The 21400-nt window shown below is 42.9% G+C and overlaps 1 protein-coding gene across 1 annotated transcript; it reads left to right on the top strand.

The window, feature by feature from the left end:
* Positions 1-7626: 7626 nt before the first annotated feature.
* PANK2 (pantothenate kinase 2) lies at positions 7627-20252 on the top strand. The gene is made up of 6 exons (XM_032766180.2): positions 7627-8022; positions 9097-9350; positions 10442-10618; positions 11828-11951; positions 15949-16074; positions 16594-20252. Exons 1-6 carry the CDS (start codon positions 7642-7644, stop codon positions 16642-16644), a joined length of 1113 nt encoding a protein of 370 aa, XP_032622071.1. The 5' UTR covers positions 7627-7641; the 3' UTR covers positions 16645-20252.
* The last annotated feature ends 1148 nt before the right edge of the window (positions 20253-21400 follow it).

Below are 21400 nucleotides of genomic sequence, written 5' to 3'. Positions count from 1 at the left end.
CCTTCAATGGCCCTGACCACGGATGAGTCATCTCTGGGTTGGGGAGCCCACCTCAAGGATCTCCGCACTCAAGGCCTTTTGGTCTGCTCAAGAACTGACCTTGCACATCAATGTACGGGAGCTGAGGGCAGTCCGCCTTGCGTGCCAGGTGTTTCAAGAGCATATACAAGGCAGTTGTGTCTCAGTGTTCACAGACTACACAACGGCTATGTTTTACATAAACAAGCAGGGCAGCGCACGTTTCTCTCTCCTTTGTCAGGAAGCCATCCAGCTCTGGGACTTTTGCATAGCCCACTAGATCGACCTGGTAGCGTCTTTTCTCCCAGGGATTCAGAACACTCTGGCAGATCACCTCAGCAGATCCTTCCTGTCTCACGAGTGGTCGATTCGCCCAGACGTTATCCATTCTGTTTTCCAGAAGTGGGGTTCTCCCCGCATAGACCTGTTTGCCTCCAGCGAGAACAGGAAATGCCATGTGTTCTGCTCCTTCCAGGGTCACTCCCTGGGTTCCCTATCAGACGCATTCCTGATACTGTGGACGAGACATCTCCTTTACGCCTTTCCACCATTCCCGCTGGTCCACAGGGTCCTGCTCAAGCTCCGCAGAGACAGAGCCCACCTGATCTTGATCGCTCCAGCGTGGCCGAGGCAACACTGGTACACCATGTTGCTCGACCTCTCGCTGGCCAACCCAATCCCCCTACCTCTTTGGCCGGATCTCATAACACAGGACCACAGCAGGCTTCACCGCCCAGACCTGCAGTCTCTTCACCTTACATCATGGTTGCTACATGGTTAAGCCAGTCCGAGCTACTCTGCTCTGCCTCGTACAAGTACTCCTGGGTAGTAGGAAACCTTCTGCTCGGTTAACATATGTAGCCAAGTGGAGGCGTTTCTTCTGCTGGTGCGAGCAGCGTAACGCTGTTCCTACCGAGACACCGGTTCCTGCCATCTTGGACTACCTCTGGTCCCTAAAACAACAAGGCCTAGCTGTTTCGTCAATAAAGGTGCACTTGGCGGCCATCTCTGCCTTCCACCCAGAGGAGAACGGCTGCTCAGTCTTCTCTTATCCCATGGTTTCGAGGTTCCTCAAGGGCTTGGAATGTTTATACCCGCAGGTCTGCCGCCCTGCCCCAGCCTGGGACCTCAGCCTAGTTCTAGCCAAACTTATGGCTGCTCCCTTTGAGCTGCTGGCAACCTGCTCGCTGCTGCACCTGTCCTGGAAGACAGCATTCCTCGTAGCCATTACATCGGCAAGACGAGTCTCCGAACTTCGGGCTCTCACGGTCGACCCCCCGTATACAGTGTTTCACAAGGACAAGGTACAGCTGCGACCACATCTGGCCTTCCTCCTTAAAGTGGTATCGGCCTTCCATATCAACCAAGATATCTTCTTTCCAGTCTTCTTCCCGAAGCCACACTCTTCATGCCGAGAGCAGCAACTGCACTCCCTAGATGTCTGTAGGGCTCTCGCTTTTTATATCGAGCGAACAAAGCCCTTTCGTAAAACACCCCAATTCTTCATCGCGGTAGCAGATCAAATGAAGGGCCTACCTGTCTCCTCCCAGAGGATTTCATCTTGGGTGATGTTGTGCATCCGCACCTGCTATGACTTGGCTCATGTTCCAATGAGCCACTTCGCCGCACATTCTACTAGGGCTCACGCTTCATCTGCCGCCTTCCTGCCTCATGTACCCATCCAGGAGAGATGTCGTGCAGCTACCTGGTCCTCGGTCCACACCTTTGCGTCACATTACGCTTTGGTACAACAGTCCAGAGATGACACAGCAGTTCTACATTCGGCGACATCTCACTCCAACCCCACTGCCTAGGTAAGGCTTCGGAGTCACCTAATTGGAATCGATACGAGCAAGCACTCGAAGAAGGAAAGACGGTTACTTACCTTTGTAACTGTTGTTCTTCGAGATGTATTGCTCATATCCATTCCAAACCCGCCTTCCTTCCCCACTGTCGGAGTAGCCGGCAAGAAGAAACTGAAGAGCTGTTGGGTCGGCAGGGGTATATATTCACCGCCATAGCAGCGCCACTGCAGGGGGGCGACCCAGCCTACCCACCGAGTGTTGCTAGGATAAAAATCTTCCGGCGAACGTGCATGCACACACCTAATTGGAATGGATATGAGCAACACATCTCGAAGAACAACAGTTACAAAGGTGAGTAAACGTCTTTTTGCCTGCGACATCTGTTCTGTTGGGTGGACTGTATCCTGGTCTTAATGACTGAACTATGTTAATGAAGTGTGGGTTCTCAGTCATAGGGAAAGGAGAGTTTGTTGCATAAACAAACAGGGCGATATTTTCATCAATTACCTCTTATTGTAATCTGCTGGTTCTTATCACAAAGTTATCTATGGTTGTTTCTGGATGATGGAGATGGGTTGTTTTTTTTTCTTTCTGCTACAGGTGATATATTGTGGCTATGTGACATACATGATGTGACTGAAACACTACCATTGGCAGATAACTCTGAAACTATAGAAAGTGATGGTGATCTTGAAGGTGGATAGTCTTCAGAATCTTGTATGTTGAGGATGGATTCTCCTAAACAAAATAAATTGACTTCTTATTACCATACTGCTCATTTAGATTTACTCATTGCATTCACTGACACTCAGTACTACTTTAAAGGTGAAATTGTAAAAGGAAGATCTGCCTATTTCAGCTATTTATTTTTTATCACAACTGCATCTAAAATGATGGTACCATAGAGTAACAACTACACCTCTACCCCAATATATCGTGACTCAATATAACACGAATTTGGATATAACGCAGTAAAACAGCACTCCGGGGGGCGGAGCTGCGCGCTCCGGCAGATCAAAGCAAGTTTAATATAACGCGGTTTCACCTATAATGCGTTAAGATTTTCTTGGCTCCCGAGGACAGCATTATATTGGGGTAGAGGTGTATATTTTTGTGATCAAACCTGAGAATTCAAGAATAGTCCAGAAGGAAGACAGGCAATTCTTAAGATAGAAGTATGAAATAAAAACAGTTTACCAACCTGAAGATCCTGCATGTTCAGACATGTTCTTTTCATTATCTTCAACGCAGCTTCCTTCTGAGAAGAAACAGGTCTCATGATGTTTCATTCAGGCAACCAGGCCTTGCATATCTTTGTTGCACTGTTTGCATTTTGCACGCATGCCTGTCTTACCCACAGGTAAAGGAACTTCATTAAAATATTCCAAACTGGGTCTCTTTTACGGTTACACTCAGAAACACCTCAAGACTTCTGGAATATGTTGCTCAAACAGTTTCACTTTTTTGTTTCTACTGCCTGTTCCTCCCTTCTCACATTTATTGCCAGACTTCTCCTTGTCCAGATTCATTCTGCCCCTAAAAATCTATTAATTGAACTTTTTGAATCTTTGTACTTTTAGAGAGAGGTAAGGGATTGGTGCTGTGTACACAAATTTGCAGAGAGACAATAGGGTTGAGGTCTGTTATTTCTCACCTCTATATATTATTTATATATTTTATTTATTAACAAGCATGTTATCTTTGGAAACTCGGGAGTTTGAGAACTGCAAAACTAAGCATCTGATAGTATCTTCTAGACTGAGCATGGAGTCTCATTGGGTAGATAGAAAGATTAACCTAAATAGTCTGTACAGAATTGGGTCCCTAATCCAGGAACTATTGGAACTCATTTACAAAACTTTTCTTAAACATTACATGAATATATTGCCTCATACTATAGAATTAGAATTTATAATCTCTGTTTTGTGATGAGATATCTTTGAGCTATAATGTGTCTTAATTAAAACTATCTTTAGATAGGCTTTTTCCTCGAGAAGCATTTTATCAAAAAAAGTCTGATTTTAAATTAAAAAATCAGATTTTTTGATTTTTTTTTTTTAAATAAAATCACTGATTTTTATCCACCCTGACTTTTCATCAGACACTTCTGGAGTTTGTATAAATAAGAAAACAAAAAAAATGTATTCACTCTACCAGGTTCAAATTCCATAATGTCCACAACTGCTAGATGCTTTACAGAACAAATAAAAGCATTACATGTTCATTGCCCCAAGGAGCTCACACTTTAATTTTTGACTTGACTTGAGGATTAAAAGAAAAGGAGTAGGACAAGAGTTACTATGAGAATAACACATGATTACTTAAAGCTTGTCCACACATGGAGTTATTCTGTAATAGCTAGTTGTTTGGGGCAGGAGGGTTGCAGAAAGCTGGATTGTGTCTGTATGATGCATGTACCATCACATGCTTAGTCTGAGTAGTGGAACAGGGTGTTTTGATTGCCTCCCTCACTTCACGGGAATCTGCCTCAGGTCTCCACAAAACTCTTATGGAGATACTGGGCAATCCGCTGCCACAGGTTCTTTGGCAGAGCTGCTTTGTTTCTTGCCCCGTTAATGGTAACTGTCCCATGCCATTCTGCCATCATGGGGGGATGAGGAGGTACTGTTGCAGCACACAGGTGAGCTGCTTAAGGGCCAGGGTGGAAGCCGCAGTCTTGGAGAAGACCCTCCCTTGATTCCCTGCTCACCTTCAGTAGCAAGATATCTTCCATAATTAACACAGCCTGGGGAAAATGTGCAGTCAGTAATGATTATAAGCCTCCCTGTCCCAGTGCTGGCGCTCTCCAAGAGCTGTGTGCCCAGCTGGAACACTAAGTTCCCCCAAACAATACTGCTTATGTAAAATGTTGGCAGAATTAGAAAGTGATCACAAAGAACTAAAGAGGATTATGGTCCTCGACCAGATCCAGTCTCCTATATAGGCAGCTCCAGCGGGCCTTTAAATGGTCAAAAGCACACTCGACAGGCAATCTGCACTTGCTCAGCCTGTTGTTGAACTGATCCTTGCTGCTGTCAAGGTGCCCTGTGTATGGCTTCATACGCCACTGTATTAAGGGGTAGGCAGGGTCTCAAAGGATCATAATGGGCATTTCAACTTCCCCTACTGTGATCTTCTGGTCCAGGAAGAAGGTCCCTGCTTGCAGGTTCCTGAACAGGCCAGTGTTCCAAAAGATGCATGCGTCATGCATCTTTTTGGACCAGCCTGTGTTAATGTCCGTGAAATGCCCACAGTGATCCACAAGCGCCTGGAGAACCATTGAGAAATACCCCCTCTGATTAATGTACTCGATGACTAGGTGGTGTGGTGCCTGAATTGGAATATGCATGCCATTTATTGCCTCTCCATGGTTAGGGAAGCCTATTTGTATAAAGCCATCCACAATGTCGTACACTTTGCCCAGAGTCACAGCCTTTCAGAGCAGGATGTGACTAATGATTCTGCACACTTCTGTCAACACGCATCTAATGGTGAACTTTCCCACTCCAAACTGGTTGGCGACCAATCGGTAGCAGTCTGGAGTAGCCAGCATCCACAGTGCAATTGCCACGCGCTTCTCCAATGGCAGGACAGCCCTCATTCTCGTGTCCTTGCGCTGTACGGTTGGGGCGAGCTCATCTCACAATCCCATGAATGTGGCTTTCCTCTTCCGAAAGTTCTGCAGCCACTGCTTGTCATCCCAGAGATGCATGACTAAGTGATCCCCACCATTCAGTGTTTGTTTCCCAAACCCAAAAGCGGCATTCCACTATAATCAGCACCTCCGTGAATGCCACAAGCAGTCTCGTGTCGTAACTACTGCATGTGGCGAGATCAGTGTTGAACTACTCTTGCCTTTGTAGTTTAATGAATAACTCCTCTGCCACTTGTGATGTGTTAGTGAGAGCGAGCAGCCTGTCAGTTAACAGTGCAGGATGCATTCCTGCAAACCGAAGAGGCAGAGCACGCAGTACACAAACCATTGAATGATGGCGCCAAATGCGGACAGAAGCGCTGGGATGCAAAGCAGTGCATCACGGGGCATTGGAGCGGGACCCAGGATGCCCCACGACCCCCTCCGCCTTCCCACAACTTTTAGCGGCAGAAGAGGAAGAGATGCTCTGAGGGATAGCTGCTCAGAGTGCACCGCTCTGAATACCACTGCAAGTGCCGCAAGTGTGAACATGCTGTTGCACAGGCAGCTGGCAGTGTGAACACACGAGCGGTTTCCCTTCAGTCCTCTCTGAGTGGCGCTGTAACTGCCAGTGATGTAACTCTGCCAGTGTAGATATGCCCTCAGAGTCACCCCTAAATACAAGGTGGAACAGCTTGTTTAGCATAAGTAGTTAACACATTTCAAGAGACCATTCAAGGTGAAGTGGCCAGTTAACACCTCTTCAGTCGTAGGTTGAAAAGGAGAAAAAGAGAAGCTGAGAGAGTCTGTTGTTAATTGTTATAATAAGCCATAAATCCTAGTGTCTCTATTCAGTCCATAGTTTTTAATCTAGCAGTTATGAATTTAAGCTCCGAGGCTCATCTCTTGCAGGTTTCCTTCGAGGATGAGAACTGAGAAATCAGACGTAGAGTGCTTTGTGAAAAGTGTTCACTCACAGGCGATACAGTGTTTTTGGCCTTGTCTACATTAGAAAGTTAAGTCGGTGTAACTACATCACTCAGATATGGAAAAATCCACACCCCTTTATGGTGTAGTTAAGCCAACCTAACCCCCAGAGTATCAAAGAATCCTAGAATATCAGGGTTGGAAGGGACCTCAGGAGTCATCTAGTCCAACCCCCTGGTCAAAGCAGGACCAATTCCCAACTAAATCATCCCATCCTAAACCTAGACAGCACTAGGTTGAAGGAAGAATTCTTCCATCCAACTACTGCTGCTCAGGGAGGTAGATTGCTGACAGTCCTAAAATGATGGGAGAACCTCTCCCATCAGAATAGGTGGTGTCTACACTGAAGCTCTACAGCAGTGCTACTGTAGCATTTCAAGTGTAGACAGGCCCTTTGTGTAGTGATTGTCTTGTTTCACCCACATTATTAGGGCAATTAATGCACTGAATGAGGCACACTACGATTTGGGATAGGCATGTGTAGGATCCATATACCTTGAAAGGTATGTTGGGGGTGTGTGGATCATTGTAGCAATGGAGATATGTCTACAAGTTTTACATCTGTTGTTCTGGCAGGTTCTGGTGCTGCTTTGAGGTGGTGTGTCCTGGCCTGTGTGGAGCTTGCTTCTGCTGATGAGGTTAGGGGTTTGTTTGAAGGCCAGAAGAGGGAGTTCAGGAAAGATTTCTTTTGGGATGTGGTCCCCATCAGATATCTTGGCACAGGGTTAGACTACTAGACGATTCTTGTGGTCTCTTCTAACCCTATGGTTCTATGATTGTAAGTATGGATTGTAATTGTTTAATGATACTCTATAGGTTCCAAGATGATGTGGTCGGTGATGACTACGAGTATGCGGATGGAGGGGGTTTTGTCTCCATATTGAAGCAGGTTGTCTTGGGATAGTTGAGTGGCCTGTTCCGTGATACAATCTACTTCGCTGGTAGAGTGTCTTTGATGAAGACATTTTTAAGTGTGTTAAGGTGTGTACTCCAGACTGTCTCCTCAGAGCATATCTGAGTTCCTAGCTAGGTGAGTTTCTGGGTGAGTTTGTGATGATTACTGGATCTGTGAAGGTAGATGTGGCTATTCATGGGCATTTTGTGGAATTTTTTTGGAAACTGCATGAAATTGTTTATTAACAAATGGGTTTACTGTGCAATTTAACATCTTTGTTCTGCAGAAATTAAGACATTACAATGTGTGGTGTGTTTTTTTTCCTCTTAGTCTTTCCGTGGTTTGGCTTGGATATTGGAGGAACTTTGGTCAAGCTTGTTTATTTTGAACCAAAAGACATCACTGCTGAGGAGGAGGAGGAGGAAGTGGAAAATCTTAAAAGTATCCGAAAATACCTGACCTCAAATGTAGCCTATGGATCTACAGGCATTCGGGATGTGCACCTGGAACTAAAGGACCTTACTCTGTGTGGACGTAAAGGCAATCTGCACTTTATACGCTTTCCTACTCATGACATGCCTGCTTTTATTCAAATGGGCAGCGAAAAACACTTCTCAAGTCTCCACACTACCTTATGCGCCACGGGAGGTGGAGCGTACAAATTTGAGCAGGACTTCCGTACAGTATGCATTTTTGGCTTCTATACACTTAGGATACGGTAGTGAAGTCTCATGTAACTTGAAAGATTGTAAGATAAAGGCTGAAAGTAATTTCAGTCTCTGACTTAGCCTCTGAAAAGTCTAGTGTCCTAAACTGAGCTCAAGTTTAATATGAGCTAGAAATAGGCCCACATCTGTAAACACAGATACTTACTATTTTAAGATTGTGCAGCTTTGCTGTGATTCCAGAATTATTCATTTTAATTTCCATTAAATATGCCTTTACAAGACTTGAATAGTCGTTAGACTTACATCAACTCTTCTGCTTACCTTAACTTTATTTTTTCCATTGCTGTCTATTCATGAGCTTAATATTTGTTTCATACTTGCCTGATTGATTAAGGTTCATTTATAACTTATATTGCTGTGATTTGGTTAAGATTCCATTGAACTAAGTGGTAAATTAACTGCAAATGACTTGCTTGTCTAGATTCATTATAAGAAGGTGTGTTTCATTATAAGTGGAATACAGGTGTAGATAATATATTTATAGCTTTATAGTATGTTAACTTTTTCAAGCCCAGGTTATACAATATATTTATCAAACAATCAAAGGTTGAGGGGTCTGGTGCAGGTCCAGTGCTGCAGTGACCCAACTAAAAGATTATCATACTGCTCCCTCCTGGCTCTTGTGAGGAAGTCAGCATTTTCTCTTTTTCCCTTGACCCCTTATCTTTTCCGGATGTTGTGAGGCATTCTGGGCCTGATCCAAAACCCCAGTGAAGTTTTGGGAAAATCTTTCCATTGGCATTGGCTCAGGATTTCTATTACTTCCTACCCAATGGGGTGAGGATGTGCATGAACCTCGTTACCACGTTGCTAAGCACTCCACTTAAATAGCACAGGGAGCATTCCACTCTGCACAATGCAGATATATGTAGGAGAGTAGGAACCCTCATGTGATCTGCACTCCACTCCTTCTGCCACCATTCAGAGCAAGGAGGGGTACTGAATGCACTGGTGAGTGCATTTTTCTAGCCCTGAGTATAAAAACATTGGATCTCTTTGGCTCTTTCATAATTTTATTTCCTTTAACAGGTGGGTGACCTTCAGCTTTGCAAACTAGATGAACTTGACTGCCTTATTAAAGGAGTTTTATACATTGACTCCGTTGGATTCAATGGAGATTCAGAGTGCTACTACTTTGAAAACCCAACTGATTCTGAAAAATGTCAGAAGCTCCCATTCAACTTGGAGAATCCATATCCTCTCCTCTTGGTGAACATTGGCTCAGGAGTCAGCATCTTGGCTGTGTATTCCAAAGACAATTATAAGCGGGTAACTGGGACCAGGTAAGATCTGTAAATAATGTGATTACCTTTAAGAGTCTTGGAGCTTGGCCTATACTCGTGGTAAAAGATAGATCACATCTTCATGGACAGGTTGCTTTAAAAATGACTTTTGTCTGACGAGTTCTTTGTTGCAACATAATATAGTATCTCCTCATTCTCACCCCCAGCAAGCAAAGGTCTTTTTTGTGGTCTGGATGGCATGTCACAGTTGTCTCCTTACCACAGTCAGCCTCCTCAGAAAGGCCAGTTCTTGACCTGTTCATCCTTCTACTATTGCAATAAACTTTTTTTTTTTTTCATCAGAGGAGTGTAAATCATATTTTGGAAACAACCCAGGTATGCTCAAATAGATGAATTTTTAATATGATCGCTTTAATTCCATTATTCAGGGTTTGGATTTTGACTTTTAAAAGATATACTACCCAGTATGAATGGTGGGATGATGTTAACAGTTGTAGTCAGGTCTGAAAGAATAATATAGCCACCTATTGTACAGGAGAGCCAAAGAGATCTGTGCATGTGAACTTTCTTGGACTTTGGGAATGTTGTTGTTACAAAAAAAAAGTACAGACTAGGAGTGCACAGTGCACCTCAGGAAGGAAAGTTTTATTATGCATCTTTGTCAGCATGTGTATGCAATGATTCAGCAGAACGTTCTTTTTCTAGGCTTTGAACAATTAAACCCAAGTTCTGCAGTGAGTTCAATATGGGCACACCCTTGCAGATACCTGGAGCTCATTACAGATTGTACATAGCTGTTTATTCAACACTGTAGTGAATATTGTAAGCAGAGAAAAACCACTTCTTGTCTAAGCAGTAACTCTGGGGAAGGATGCTAAGCTGTGAGTTTATCTGTGGGTTTTGAAGTTACCCTAAGGAAGCAGATTTAAATGTGGTAAGAAAGGAGACTTAAATCTAATTCCTCTTCCTAGATTTCCAGTGAGAAGGAAATTAAAAAATGGGCAGCCCAGCTAATTCTTAGTATTCAGAGGAGTTGAGCTACATAACTTAATTAAAAAACAAAAACAAGTCATTTCTTTCCTCCCTCTCTTCAAAATGAGAGGTAGAAAATATTGCTTTTGTTTTGTTAGTCTTGGAGGAGGAACATTTTTTGGTCTCTGTTGTCTTCTTACTGGCTGCTCCACCTTTGAAGAGGCTCTTGAAATGGCATCCCTTGGAGACAGCACGAAAGTGGATAAACTGGTGCGAGACATCTATGGAGGGGATTATGAGAGATTTGGACTGCCAGGATGGGCAGTAGCATCCAGGTGAGGATATACCTTGAGTTTTTGAGGATGCATATAATGTGCCTGAATTAAAAACTGGGGCAGCAAGGATATATTTTTAGTGCCTCTAGTTTTTTTGTATGTGTGTGGAGCTGGCAGTGTGGAGAGTAGACTCACCATTCATGCACCCCCATAGCTGGACATAGCATAGTAGGCTCTTTTCTCTAGCACCCCCTACTGACAGCCTCTCCAGCCCTGCATTGGTGTGTGCTACCTCTTGTAACGCATGTAACTTTTGGTTACCCTGGAAGGAGTGGCACCAGAAGTCCAACAAACAATAGTCCCATGACGTCATGTTCTGACTCAGTAGTCCTTCCACTGCCTGGTCTGTGGGGTCTTTGCACTACTTTTTCTGATGGGCAGAAGGGGAATCCAGGCCTTTCCTCTTCTCTGGGTTCCATCCTAGGGGTGCTACATTAAGCAGGCAAGATCTGTCTACTCAAGCCCCATGCTTCCACCCTGGGCTACTTCTTGCCTTGGACATCTGCAGGCCTCCCCACAAATCAATTTCTGGGCTCCCTGTTCACCTATGTTCCTCTCAGGCTCCCTGAGGTCTTGTACTTCACCCTTACTTCAGGGCGGTGGCCCTGGAATTCTCCAACAAATCCCAAACCAAAAGGACAAACTTAAACCATTTCTGCCCTTCCCAGACTTGAACTTTAGTTCTTCCCGGGTCTGCCCCAATACTGTGCTCCTCAAATGAATGCCAACATCCAAGGGCATCCTCCTGGAGGCTTGTCTAGTTTGAAACCTACCATAGGAGCTAAGTCTCCTCCTGTGGTTTTTCCTGATTCTCTTGCTTCACTTCAGTCGCACCATTCTCCCATTCTGGGTCTCTTTCTAACTGATCTTTCTCTGTCCTTTTAAGGAAACCTGACTTGTTTCCAGTGGACGTGCTAATTCATCTAGTTAACCTTGAACTGAGCTCTCAGGCTCTTGTTAACCCTCTCAGTACCGTTGTGGGGTTTATGCCCCATCACAATAACATAAGTCTATTTTAGACAAACATTAACTGTGATTCATTGTTACTGGATTTTAGTAATAGAGGCTGTAACTACATGATTGGAATTTTACATAATTCCATTAAAATGGTATTGTGCATTCATTTTGGAATTGTGACATTGCTACATGTGTTCTGATGCTGCATAGTTTCCTGTAAATGGACACTTAACTCTAGAATTTTTTGCACAGCTTTGGGAATATGATGAGCAAGGAGAAGAGAGAGTCTGTCAGTAAAGAGGACCTGGCAAGAGCGACTTTAATAACCATCACCAATAACATTGGCTCCATAGCACGGATGTGTGCACTTAATGAGGTATTAAGAAATATGGAAAACAGCATATAACCTCTTTTATTTATTTTACTTTTTTTCTGAAACACATTTAAATCAGTCACTCCAGTGTGCTACCTGTCTGCAGTATCTTGTTTTCAATTCTTTAGAAACACCTTCATGCATACTTGTCCAGATGCTCCAGTTCAGATTGTAACCTTAGATTTCCCTTCCTCACCTGCCCATATGGTCCAGTCAAATAGTAGCTCTATAATTCAAAAGATTGTAAAAAATATAATAATAATAACATGATGTGTTGTCATTTATTGATCCAGTCAATTTCCCTTATTATTCAGGAGGTAAATTGCTTTTCTGGGAGAGTTGAGGGAACTGTGGAACAGCAATGTGTTTTAGTCTCCTGGAACTGCAGGTAGAAAGTGATAAGCAATATGCTGTTTCTTCTCAGGCACAAAATTATTGTATCTTGTCACTGCTAAGAATCCAAACTAAGTGCATCAATGAAAAGAGAACTATGCCTGCTGAAAGAGGACCTTCTGTATGTCATTTGTTCTAGTTACTCTTGGATTTTTAAGCTAACACAATGCTCATGGGCCTTAGTGGGGTTCTCTCTCTGAGCTCTGTGCTTTCAGCTTCTTTACAGTGCTGCCTTGTTGCATTCATGTCAAGCAGCATTGTACAGGGCTATGAAAGAACTGAGACCTGTTCTTCACTTTATTTTGGGGCTTTTTGAACAGGATTGAGTCCATCAGGTCGAAGCATACGTCTAATTTTCATAGTTCTTATCAGCATACAGTTAGTATTCTGCACTAGTGCAAGGGCAATAAATGTACAAGGCACTATCTAAAATGGCAGGCACAAACCGTCCTGCCCATGATATGTTCGTCGTGTCCGTGTCTTCTCCCCCGTCCCCATTCCTGCATGAATCTAATGAAGACAAGGCACTGAACAATTCAGGTACAGGAAGATATGGTGAACTCATTGGTGTGGAGAACAGGAGAACACGATGTGAAGGTCTTGCATGCTGGGGTACAATCCACACCAGTGAGGAGCTGTCATTGCTTCCCCTGTAATCTAGGTGTCTCACAATGCTTTACTGCTGCAGCTTCCACCTTGGGCCACTCACAAACAGCCTAACAGCATGCAGGTTACGCCCTGAGTGTGTCTGTATAGCTCTGACCCCAGCAGCCTGTCAGCAATACACGAGCCACACTCTGACGTCCAGCAGCCTTGGTTACTATTTGCAGGGTGACCACAACACACTCCCAGTCCCAAATTTTTCCTGAAAGCATTTGTTCTGCCCTCTCCTGGACAGTTCAGCTATCATAGTTTCATTACCCCTGTGAGGGGTCAATATCCAGCAGACTACTATAAATGGTGTTACCAAATAGCTCAGTTTAAACACAACACTTGATTATCTTTAGTTTCTTTAACTACAAAGAGAGAGATTTTAAATGAGTACAAGTTTGAGGTCTTAAAGTCAGAAATGATTGAGAGAAATAAAACACTTTCTAGTAACTATGACTTAACAAACTAGACTTGGTTCAACGTAAAATCCTTACCACATGTTCCCAACAACAGGGCTAACCAATTTCACAGGTCAGAACCCTTCCCAAAGTCCAAAGGCTTGTTCTTTTGTCTCTTAGATGAAAGACAGAGAGAGAAATCGTGGGGTGATTTTGCCCCTCACTCTTATAATCAAGTTACTCTTGGAAGTGCATTTTCCTGAGGTTACCTCTAGTTGAAGTTCTTCCCACTGTGAGGATGGAGAGTGTTCTGATGAAAAAAGTTCCATGTTATTGGTTAAAATGCAGCTAGATCTGTTCCTGCCCCTCTCCGTTGCCAAAGAATGGCTACTTGACTTGTGATAGTCAGTCAGCTTTGACACCTGGCTAGAGGCGTCAGCTTGTCCTTTGTCTTTGAGAAACAGGTTTACCCCCTTCCCAGAGTTGTCTGGTAAACACATTTCAGTCATAATTTCAGTTTTATGTTAATAACTTTACATATAATGTTGCGACACACATATCACCATGATATTCTTGACCAGTGAGTTATTAGTTTTCAAATGATACCTCACAAAGCATATTTTGTATAAAGATTATTACAATGGTATGTAGGGGTGCATTCTGTCACAAAAGAATGCATGGAAGAACAGGTTTGAAGGACCAGAGATGGTGCTCAATCATGAAGCTTCTGTCAGTTTGGAACCTTAAAATTCTATATTGATTGAAGGACCAAGAAGCTGCAGAGCTCCCTGAACCGAGTAGGGAAAACATCTTCTTTTCAAGAGTATAGTTATTAAAACGTGGATGGAGATTGTTTAAACCCAAAATGTCACTTTGCAGAATCAGTGATGATGTATCCATTTCACTGTATAAAGTCACTTAAACATTTGGATTGTTCTGATTATTGGTTTCTTGATCTTCATTCTGGTACTGGGTGTGGAGGAAACATGCTCTGCACTTTTAGTTTGTGGGACAAAAGGCAGTGTAGGAGGAAGAGTGCCCTTCAGTGTTCAACAGCATCCCTCTAGTCCAGGGGTTCTCAAACTTTGGCCAACAGAGGACCCCCATTTTGATTTAATTTTTTTCAGGGACCCCCAAGCCTCCCTGCTCAGCCCTTGCCCTGCCCCTTCCCTGGGGCCGTGCCCCTGTCCCATGCCTTCTCCAAGGCCCTGCCCCATGCTCTCTTCATCCTCCATCGCTACCTCTCCCCCACTTTCACTCACTTTTGCCAGGCTGGGGCAGGGGATTGGGGTGAAGGAGGGGGTGCAGGCTCTGGGAGGGAGTTTGGGTGCGGACTTTGGGCTGGGGCAGGGGGTTGCAGGAGGGGGTGAGGCGTGTGGTGCTTACCTCAGGATGCTCCCGAAAGCAACCGGCACATCCTTCTGTCTGCATCTCCTAGGTGGAGGGCCGGGGGTCTCTGTGTGCTGTCCCTGTCCACAAACACCACCCCTGCAGCTCCTATTGGCTTTAGTTCCCAGCCTATGGTATCTGTGGAGTCAGCTGGGTGGGGACAATGCATGGGGACCCCTCGGCCCCTTGCCCCAGGGGCTGCAGCGATGTGTCTGCCACTTCCAGGAGCAGCGGGGAGCCAGCGTGCTGGAGGCACACCTGAAAGGGAGGGAGAGGAGTTTCTCAGCGGGGCCCGCAGACCCCAGTTTCAGATATGTTGCTCTAGCCAGCTGAAGGACTGGTATTGTTATTCCACAAGGGGTTCGTTTCAGACTTGTTAGCCAGAAAACTTATGGCCGCGTCTAGAGAGTGAGTATAAAGGGGTGTGAAAGGGATTGTGGGAAAGAACCTACCCTGAAGTAACCTGGATGCTGTGCTTTTAACATAAACTTTATCAACACCCTTTATATTTGGATGTATTTTTGAGATCCTATTTGACACTTTTCAGCTATCACTATTCATCCTCTTCCCTTCAATGCAGCCTCTGTCTCCTCTCTTCCAGTATCTTGAACATCTCAACATGCCTCTTGATTTCATCCCACTCTAGTTCCTCCTGTTCCAGCACACTGCTGCAAGACCCCAGTCTGCTTGATACTTCATTCTTTCTCAGTTGTCAGTTGTCATTCTGTTCTGTTGGATCTGATTGGCTTTTTCCTAATGAGGATCTAAATACAGAAAGCTGCAAGTGCATCACGAGTCTTATCTCAGCCCTAGACACCCCTCCCCTCACTCAAGACAACCACTCTCCATCTAACCGTCCTTTCTTGCATATCTGCTCTCTCCCTTGGTATGAACAAAGAAATGAAGAGCATGGATATTTGGTGTGCTGTGGAGTTCAGTAGTCAGACTTTACTCAGTTTAACAAATACTGGCAACTTCAACTTGGCTCTTAGCTGAGTTTTACTGCTCTCAGTCAGAAGCCATGTTTGAAAACCTTCATGTATTCTCATAATTAAATGTGAGAAGTGTAATATATGAATTCTCCTTCACTCTGATAGCCTTTTCATTGTTGTGAAGATGAAATGGAATTCAACTTAAAGGTTCACATATTTTTTTTTGTTTGTTTGCAGAACATTAATCGGGTGGTTTTTGTTGGCAATTTCTTGCGGATCAATACAATCTCAATGAGGCTTCTAGCATATGCTTTGGATTATTGGTCCAAAGGGCAGTTGAAAGCACTTTTCTTGGAACATGAGGTGAAGTTACTGTTTAAATCCATTTTACCTTGCCAAAACTGAAGACATTTTTATTTAAAATTATCTGATTATAACATAGCAATGTTGACTTTCTTGGCATTGGCAACATATGTTTTGCAGCCAGTTCTGTGCATTTGTTACTATAGCCACAGTTATTGCAGAACTTCCAGTTCTAGAACATTATCCATGTGTTGCTTCCGAAGTTAAAAATGCAAACTTTGTCTACTTTATTGCTAACTTTGTAGTAGCTTGCCAACTTCTACTTCTACTTCTGAAAACTTTTCACCTGCATATCTAACTATGTAATTAAAAAAAAATTGTTTCCTTTTATAAACAGTATAACTAGGAGTTGTAGTAACTTTACATAGAGTACTTGGGAATAGTTTTCTTCTGTTTTCTTTTATAACCAGTATTTTGAAATTGTACTAATATTTTTAATATTCCTGTCCCAGTATTCATGTCAAACATATTTAAACCTTGAATCTGTTTAACAGAAACTCTTGTCTTTTGCTTTTATAGGGTTATTTTGGAGCAGTTGGTGCTTTTCTGGAGCTTTTGAATTCAGCCTGAGTCATTACCGATTCTGCACATTGGACATAAGTTGCAGGAGCTTCTACTCTATTGGAACGCCCACATTTATTTAGCTTTTTTTTAAAGCGTCTGTTAAGTGACTATTACAGCAATTGAACATGACCTAATCATTGCGGAAGAGGAAAGGACAAATGAATTTTTTGTAAACAGCTAAAATTAATCCTGAGTCTTTAATGTAGATTAGTTAAGAAGAAGAAATATATATATTCTGAGCAGCAGTTTTTATTTATAATCTGCTATACATGTTGAGATAGTGTGGGAAAGTGTGAGATGGGGATAGTTTAATGTGAGACTTATACTATCCTGTTCTCAAAAGACTTCTTTTTAAAATGCCAAGTGTCTACATTGTTAACTATTTTATATTTCACTTGCAATGTTTGTATATATGGGATTGAAGGACTTTAAGTATTTGTGATAGTATTGAATAGTGTATTGTTTATATATGAAAATTATCAAAACAGAATCCAGAAAGATAAAAACTAACCTTTGTCCAGAAGTCCTTGGTTTTTGCCCTCTTCTGAACACTATAGTGGCCTGTAAAAACTTCATCCTACAATTAGTAATGGCTTATTTTCTTGCAAGACAGTCACTGTGCATATACACTGTTAGAGAAACAAGAAGTAAGGATTAAATGTTTTCTGGGTCTTGCTTTCTGTAAAACTGCGTAGCAACTTCCTGTCATCACCCCGGTGACTCCTTATAAACTGACCAGAAGCTCCTCTGGATGTGAGGGTCAAACTCTTATAAAGTTGTCTTAGCAACTTGCAGCAGTTATTTCATTTGAAACCCACTAAGAGTAAATTTAAGAATATTTAGAACTGATGTGTGTTTTTTTTTTGTTTTTTTTTTAAGAATTGTATGTAACTGTACCAAAAATGATGATGATGCTATTCCTGATATACTCAGGCTGTTCTATATAACTTAATATTCTGTAGATGTTTGTTGTTAGCTAGTTACTAAACATAATCCAGATTCAGGAGAAAAATCAATCTTTCCACATCAGCATTAGACAGACACTCTTTCTCTCTCCCTTCCGGGTGTGCGCATTCCTGCAGAACCCAAACACTTCATTGCCACAGTTTCAGATTCTCGAAGACATTGACCTTTCAAGATGTTAAACTAGAAGATGTTGTGTGAGAGAACATTCCTTCCAAGCACAATAGGTTAAGCAACATTGGCAGTAGGTTACCCTTAAAAGAGCTATGTTTGAAACAAGCATGTTGCTCATAAACCAGCCTTTTGTCTGGAGTAATTGTCAGATTCCAGGTTCCCTCATGTCCTTGGATCTATAGTCTTGGGCTACTAATCTGAACAAAATGTCCACTGGGAGGGTATAAATGCTCTCCCTCTTCTATGGGTGATACTAGATATTTCAGTATAATTTGACTGCAGGGGGTTGGAAGCAGTTGCTCCTTAAAAGCATGCATCCAACAAAGTGGGTATTCACCCACGAAAGCTCAGGCTCCAATATGTCTGTTAGTCTATAAGGTTCTACAGGATTCTTTGCTGCCCTTAAAAGCTACTGCATCTTAACTAGTTAACTGATGTTAACTAGTGTTGCTGCTGCAGAGAGTTTTCTGGAAAATGGTAATATGGCTTTTCTGCTGAATAGCTCAACTAGATGTGGAAACCCGGTTCACAGCAGGAAGATTGAATACAGGGATAGATTCTCGGCTAATGTAAATTGTCATAGCTCCACTTGATTTCAGTTTACACCAGATGGGGAATCTGCGCCAGAGTCTTTAAATCACTTGTCCTTTTTAGGATTTAGTAGATTAATGCATCGACCTCTTTATATTTGGGTTCATATTTGCAGTGGATCTCAAATGAAAGCTCTTTGGTCTTATATAGGCCCTAGTGGATATTTTTTTGATCACAGCATTAAAAAAACCGCACAAGTCTGATAGTTTGACATGATTAGTAATCCAGAGTTGAAATAGTTCAGAATTAAGGTGTAGTAGCAGAGCTGTGGGATGGGAAGGAGTTGTTTTAGGGCTTGATCCTGCAATCTGCAGACATCACCTGCAAGGTACTGTGTGCCCCTTTAACTCCCACTGCAATCTATTAGAGCTGAGTGCTCACAGGAGGTGCTCTTCACCTTGCAGGATTGGTCCTACAGTGTGTCTGTACTACGAGCTTGAGATGAGAAATAACTGGGAATTGAGAGTGCCTCGGTTTTTCACAAGATCGGGTCATTTGTTTTATTTGCTAGAGGCAGTGCTGTTAGCTACATTGCTGTATGAAGCACTAAATGCCACCAGGTTTTTAGAACTTATTCAAGAAATTCCAGCCTCAGCAATCCAGTTGCAGACAAATTGATGATCTAACATCGGAAGAGAGAATCTGGAACCTCTAAACCTCTTCAGCTATATTGGTACATGTGAAGGACTGTACCATTCAAGAGATTCAGCTGCTAGTTCTCCACTGTACACCAGAGTCCTTTTCACCTTTTCTGCAAAGGAGGCAGTCTTCCCAGATAAGTCGAAAAATAAGTAACTTCTTAGAAAAATTGCATTAGCTTTTTAAACGTAATATTGCTAACTTAGATCATGCAGGGTCTGCATTCAAAATTTGAATTAAGCTACTTTTTGAGGTGCGTGTTTGAGGAGACCATATTTCATGACTAGGATCTTGGATTTGTACTTTATCATGATATCCCACTAAATATATGATAATACCAGATTGTTTTAGAAATGTCAGACTTCCTGAAATACCTAGTTCCAGATGTAGTAGAACTTAAGATTGTAAGCTCCTTGGGGCAAGGCCATTTTCTATGCTATGTTCTGTATAATGCTCAGCAAATTTTTGATACTCAGTGAATTTAGACAACTTCTGCAACTTGCTTGGTCACACAACCTTAACTGGAATTTCAGTCCTTGCTTTATCTTTGATCTAGAATCCACATGAAATTCTTATTGCCTTTATCTGTTAGGTTGAAGTCTACCCCTGTGCAGACCCTTTTTACCATTGAACCCCTTATTTTGAGGTGTAAGATGCAGTGAGCGATTGTGGGCCCTCTGTGCATTGCTGAATGTGAGATTTGAATGATGCAAAGGGTGTCATTTGGAATCCCAGTGCAGAGGTGAATTCATACACTTAGTGTTTTAGCAGCAGGAACAAAGGACCCACACTGGACCTCTCAGAGATTAACATAAATAAATGCTGGTTACAGGAAAGCGGCTTATCTTTCTATAGCAATAACTTGGAGCATGGTGGAGGGAAGAGAAATGTACATAAACTCTGCAGTAAGCTATCTGTTCTAAAACCAAGTCATGTACCATGTTGCAGCTGTGCACATGCCAGACCTTGGAACTGAAACTGGAGTAAATAAGCAAGCCATCTAATATCTTGGGATTTCCCCTTTCTTGGCTGCTTTTCCCCCATTCACTCCTCTTACATGTATATGTAAGATGTCATTTTTTGAGGGGGAAGGGAAGTGGTGGGGGGGGGGGGGGTTAAAAATGGAGCCTGAAGTTGTGGTTTGTGATGTTTTTGCTTAAACACGGAACTCACCTATGTTTTTTTTTGTTTGTTTATTTGTTAAAACTTTTTTAAATTTTTCTTTGGATAAAATATACTTATTTGTATATACTCGACTTTCTTTCTTCTCTTGCCTATTTAAAGTGTCTCATCCTGCTCAACAAATGAACCAATCTGAATAATTATCTAGACCGGGGTGGCCAATCTGTGGCTCCGGAGCCACATGTGGCTCTTCAGAAGTTTAATATGCGGCTCCTTGTATAGGCACCGACTCCGGGACTGGAGCTACAGGTGCCAACTTTCCAATGTGCTGGGGGGGTGCTCACTGCTCAACCCCTGGTTCTGCCACACACCCTGCCCCCATTGCACTCCTTCCTGTCCGCTCCCCTGAGCTTGCAGTGCCCTCACTCCTCATCCGAGCCTCCTCCATGCCACAGGAGGTGCGGGGAGTGAGGGGGAGGTGCTGTTTGGCTGGGCTGCCGGTGGGTGGGAGGCGCTAGGAGTGGGAGGGGCTGATGGGGGGCTGCTGACATATTACTGTGGCTCTTTGGAAATGTACATTGGTAAATTCTGGCTCCTCAGGCTCAGGTTGGCCACCCCTGACCTAGAGTACTGGGATGAGATGGGCAGGTCTGACCTACTGAAAAGTTTTCTCCACATTTAACTGTATTTTAACAAAGCTTTTTCTTTTTATGGGATCGACTGTCATTAAACCCTTTTAACCAGGGCTTTGGAGCTGTGCTCCAGCTCCAGTCAAAAACCTGCCGCTCCACTGCTCCAGAGGTGCTCCAGGCTCTGCTCCAAAGCCCTGCTTTTAACTAAACACATAGTGAACATCATGCATCCGACGAAGTGGGTATTCACCCACAAAACCTCATGCACCAATACGTCTGTTAGTATATAAGGTGCCACAGGACTCTTTGCTGCACATACATTTTCATCATAATTGCAAATTAGCTATATTTGAAAGCAGGATACCTGGAAGAAAAGAATCCTATATTTACCCACTCCTTGTATTGAGAAGAGATTCCAGACAGTAGCTTCCTCAGTCTGAGTCATTGCTTTTAAAAATATATTCAAGGCAAATGACGTTGGCAACATCTACAAAAGGCAAGGCATAGAAAGAAGTTTTTTGTTATAGATCATGCATTCTATTTCTGTCTTGGTGTGGGAGGTTTTAAAGCAGGGACCTCGCTAAGTGTTGAGATAAATACAAACTAAAATATTAAGTTTAAATAAAATGCAAAGGCTAGTG

Source organism: Chelonoidis abingdonii, chromosome 5 (assembly GCF_003597395.2).
Source record: "Chelonoidis abingdonii isolate Lonesome George chromosome 5, CheloAbing_2.0, whole genome shotgun sequence".
Classification (NCBI taxonomy): Eukaryota; Metazoa; Chordata; order Testudines; family Testudinidae; genus Chelonoidis; species Chelonoidis abingdonii.
Note: the sequence above shows the minus strand (reverse complement) of the source record. Positions and strands in the feature narration are given on the sequence as shown.

Excerpts from the sequence above, each read along its gene's own strand:
- PANK2 (XM_032766180.2), top strand. The coding sequence starts at position 7,642 with ATGTGTGGTGTGTTTTTTTTCCTCTTAGTCTTTCCGTGGTTTGGCTTG. Across the intron at positions 8,023-9,096 it reads TTGAGCAGGACTTCCGTACA|GTGGGTGACCTTCAGCTTTG; the intron begins GTATGCATTTTT and ends TTCCTTTAACAG. Across the intron at positions 9,351-10,441 it reads AAGCGGGTAACTGGGACCAG|TCTTGGAGGAGGAACATTTT; the intron begins GTAAGATCTGTA and ends TTGTTTTGTTAG.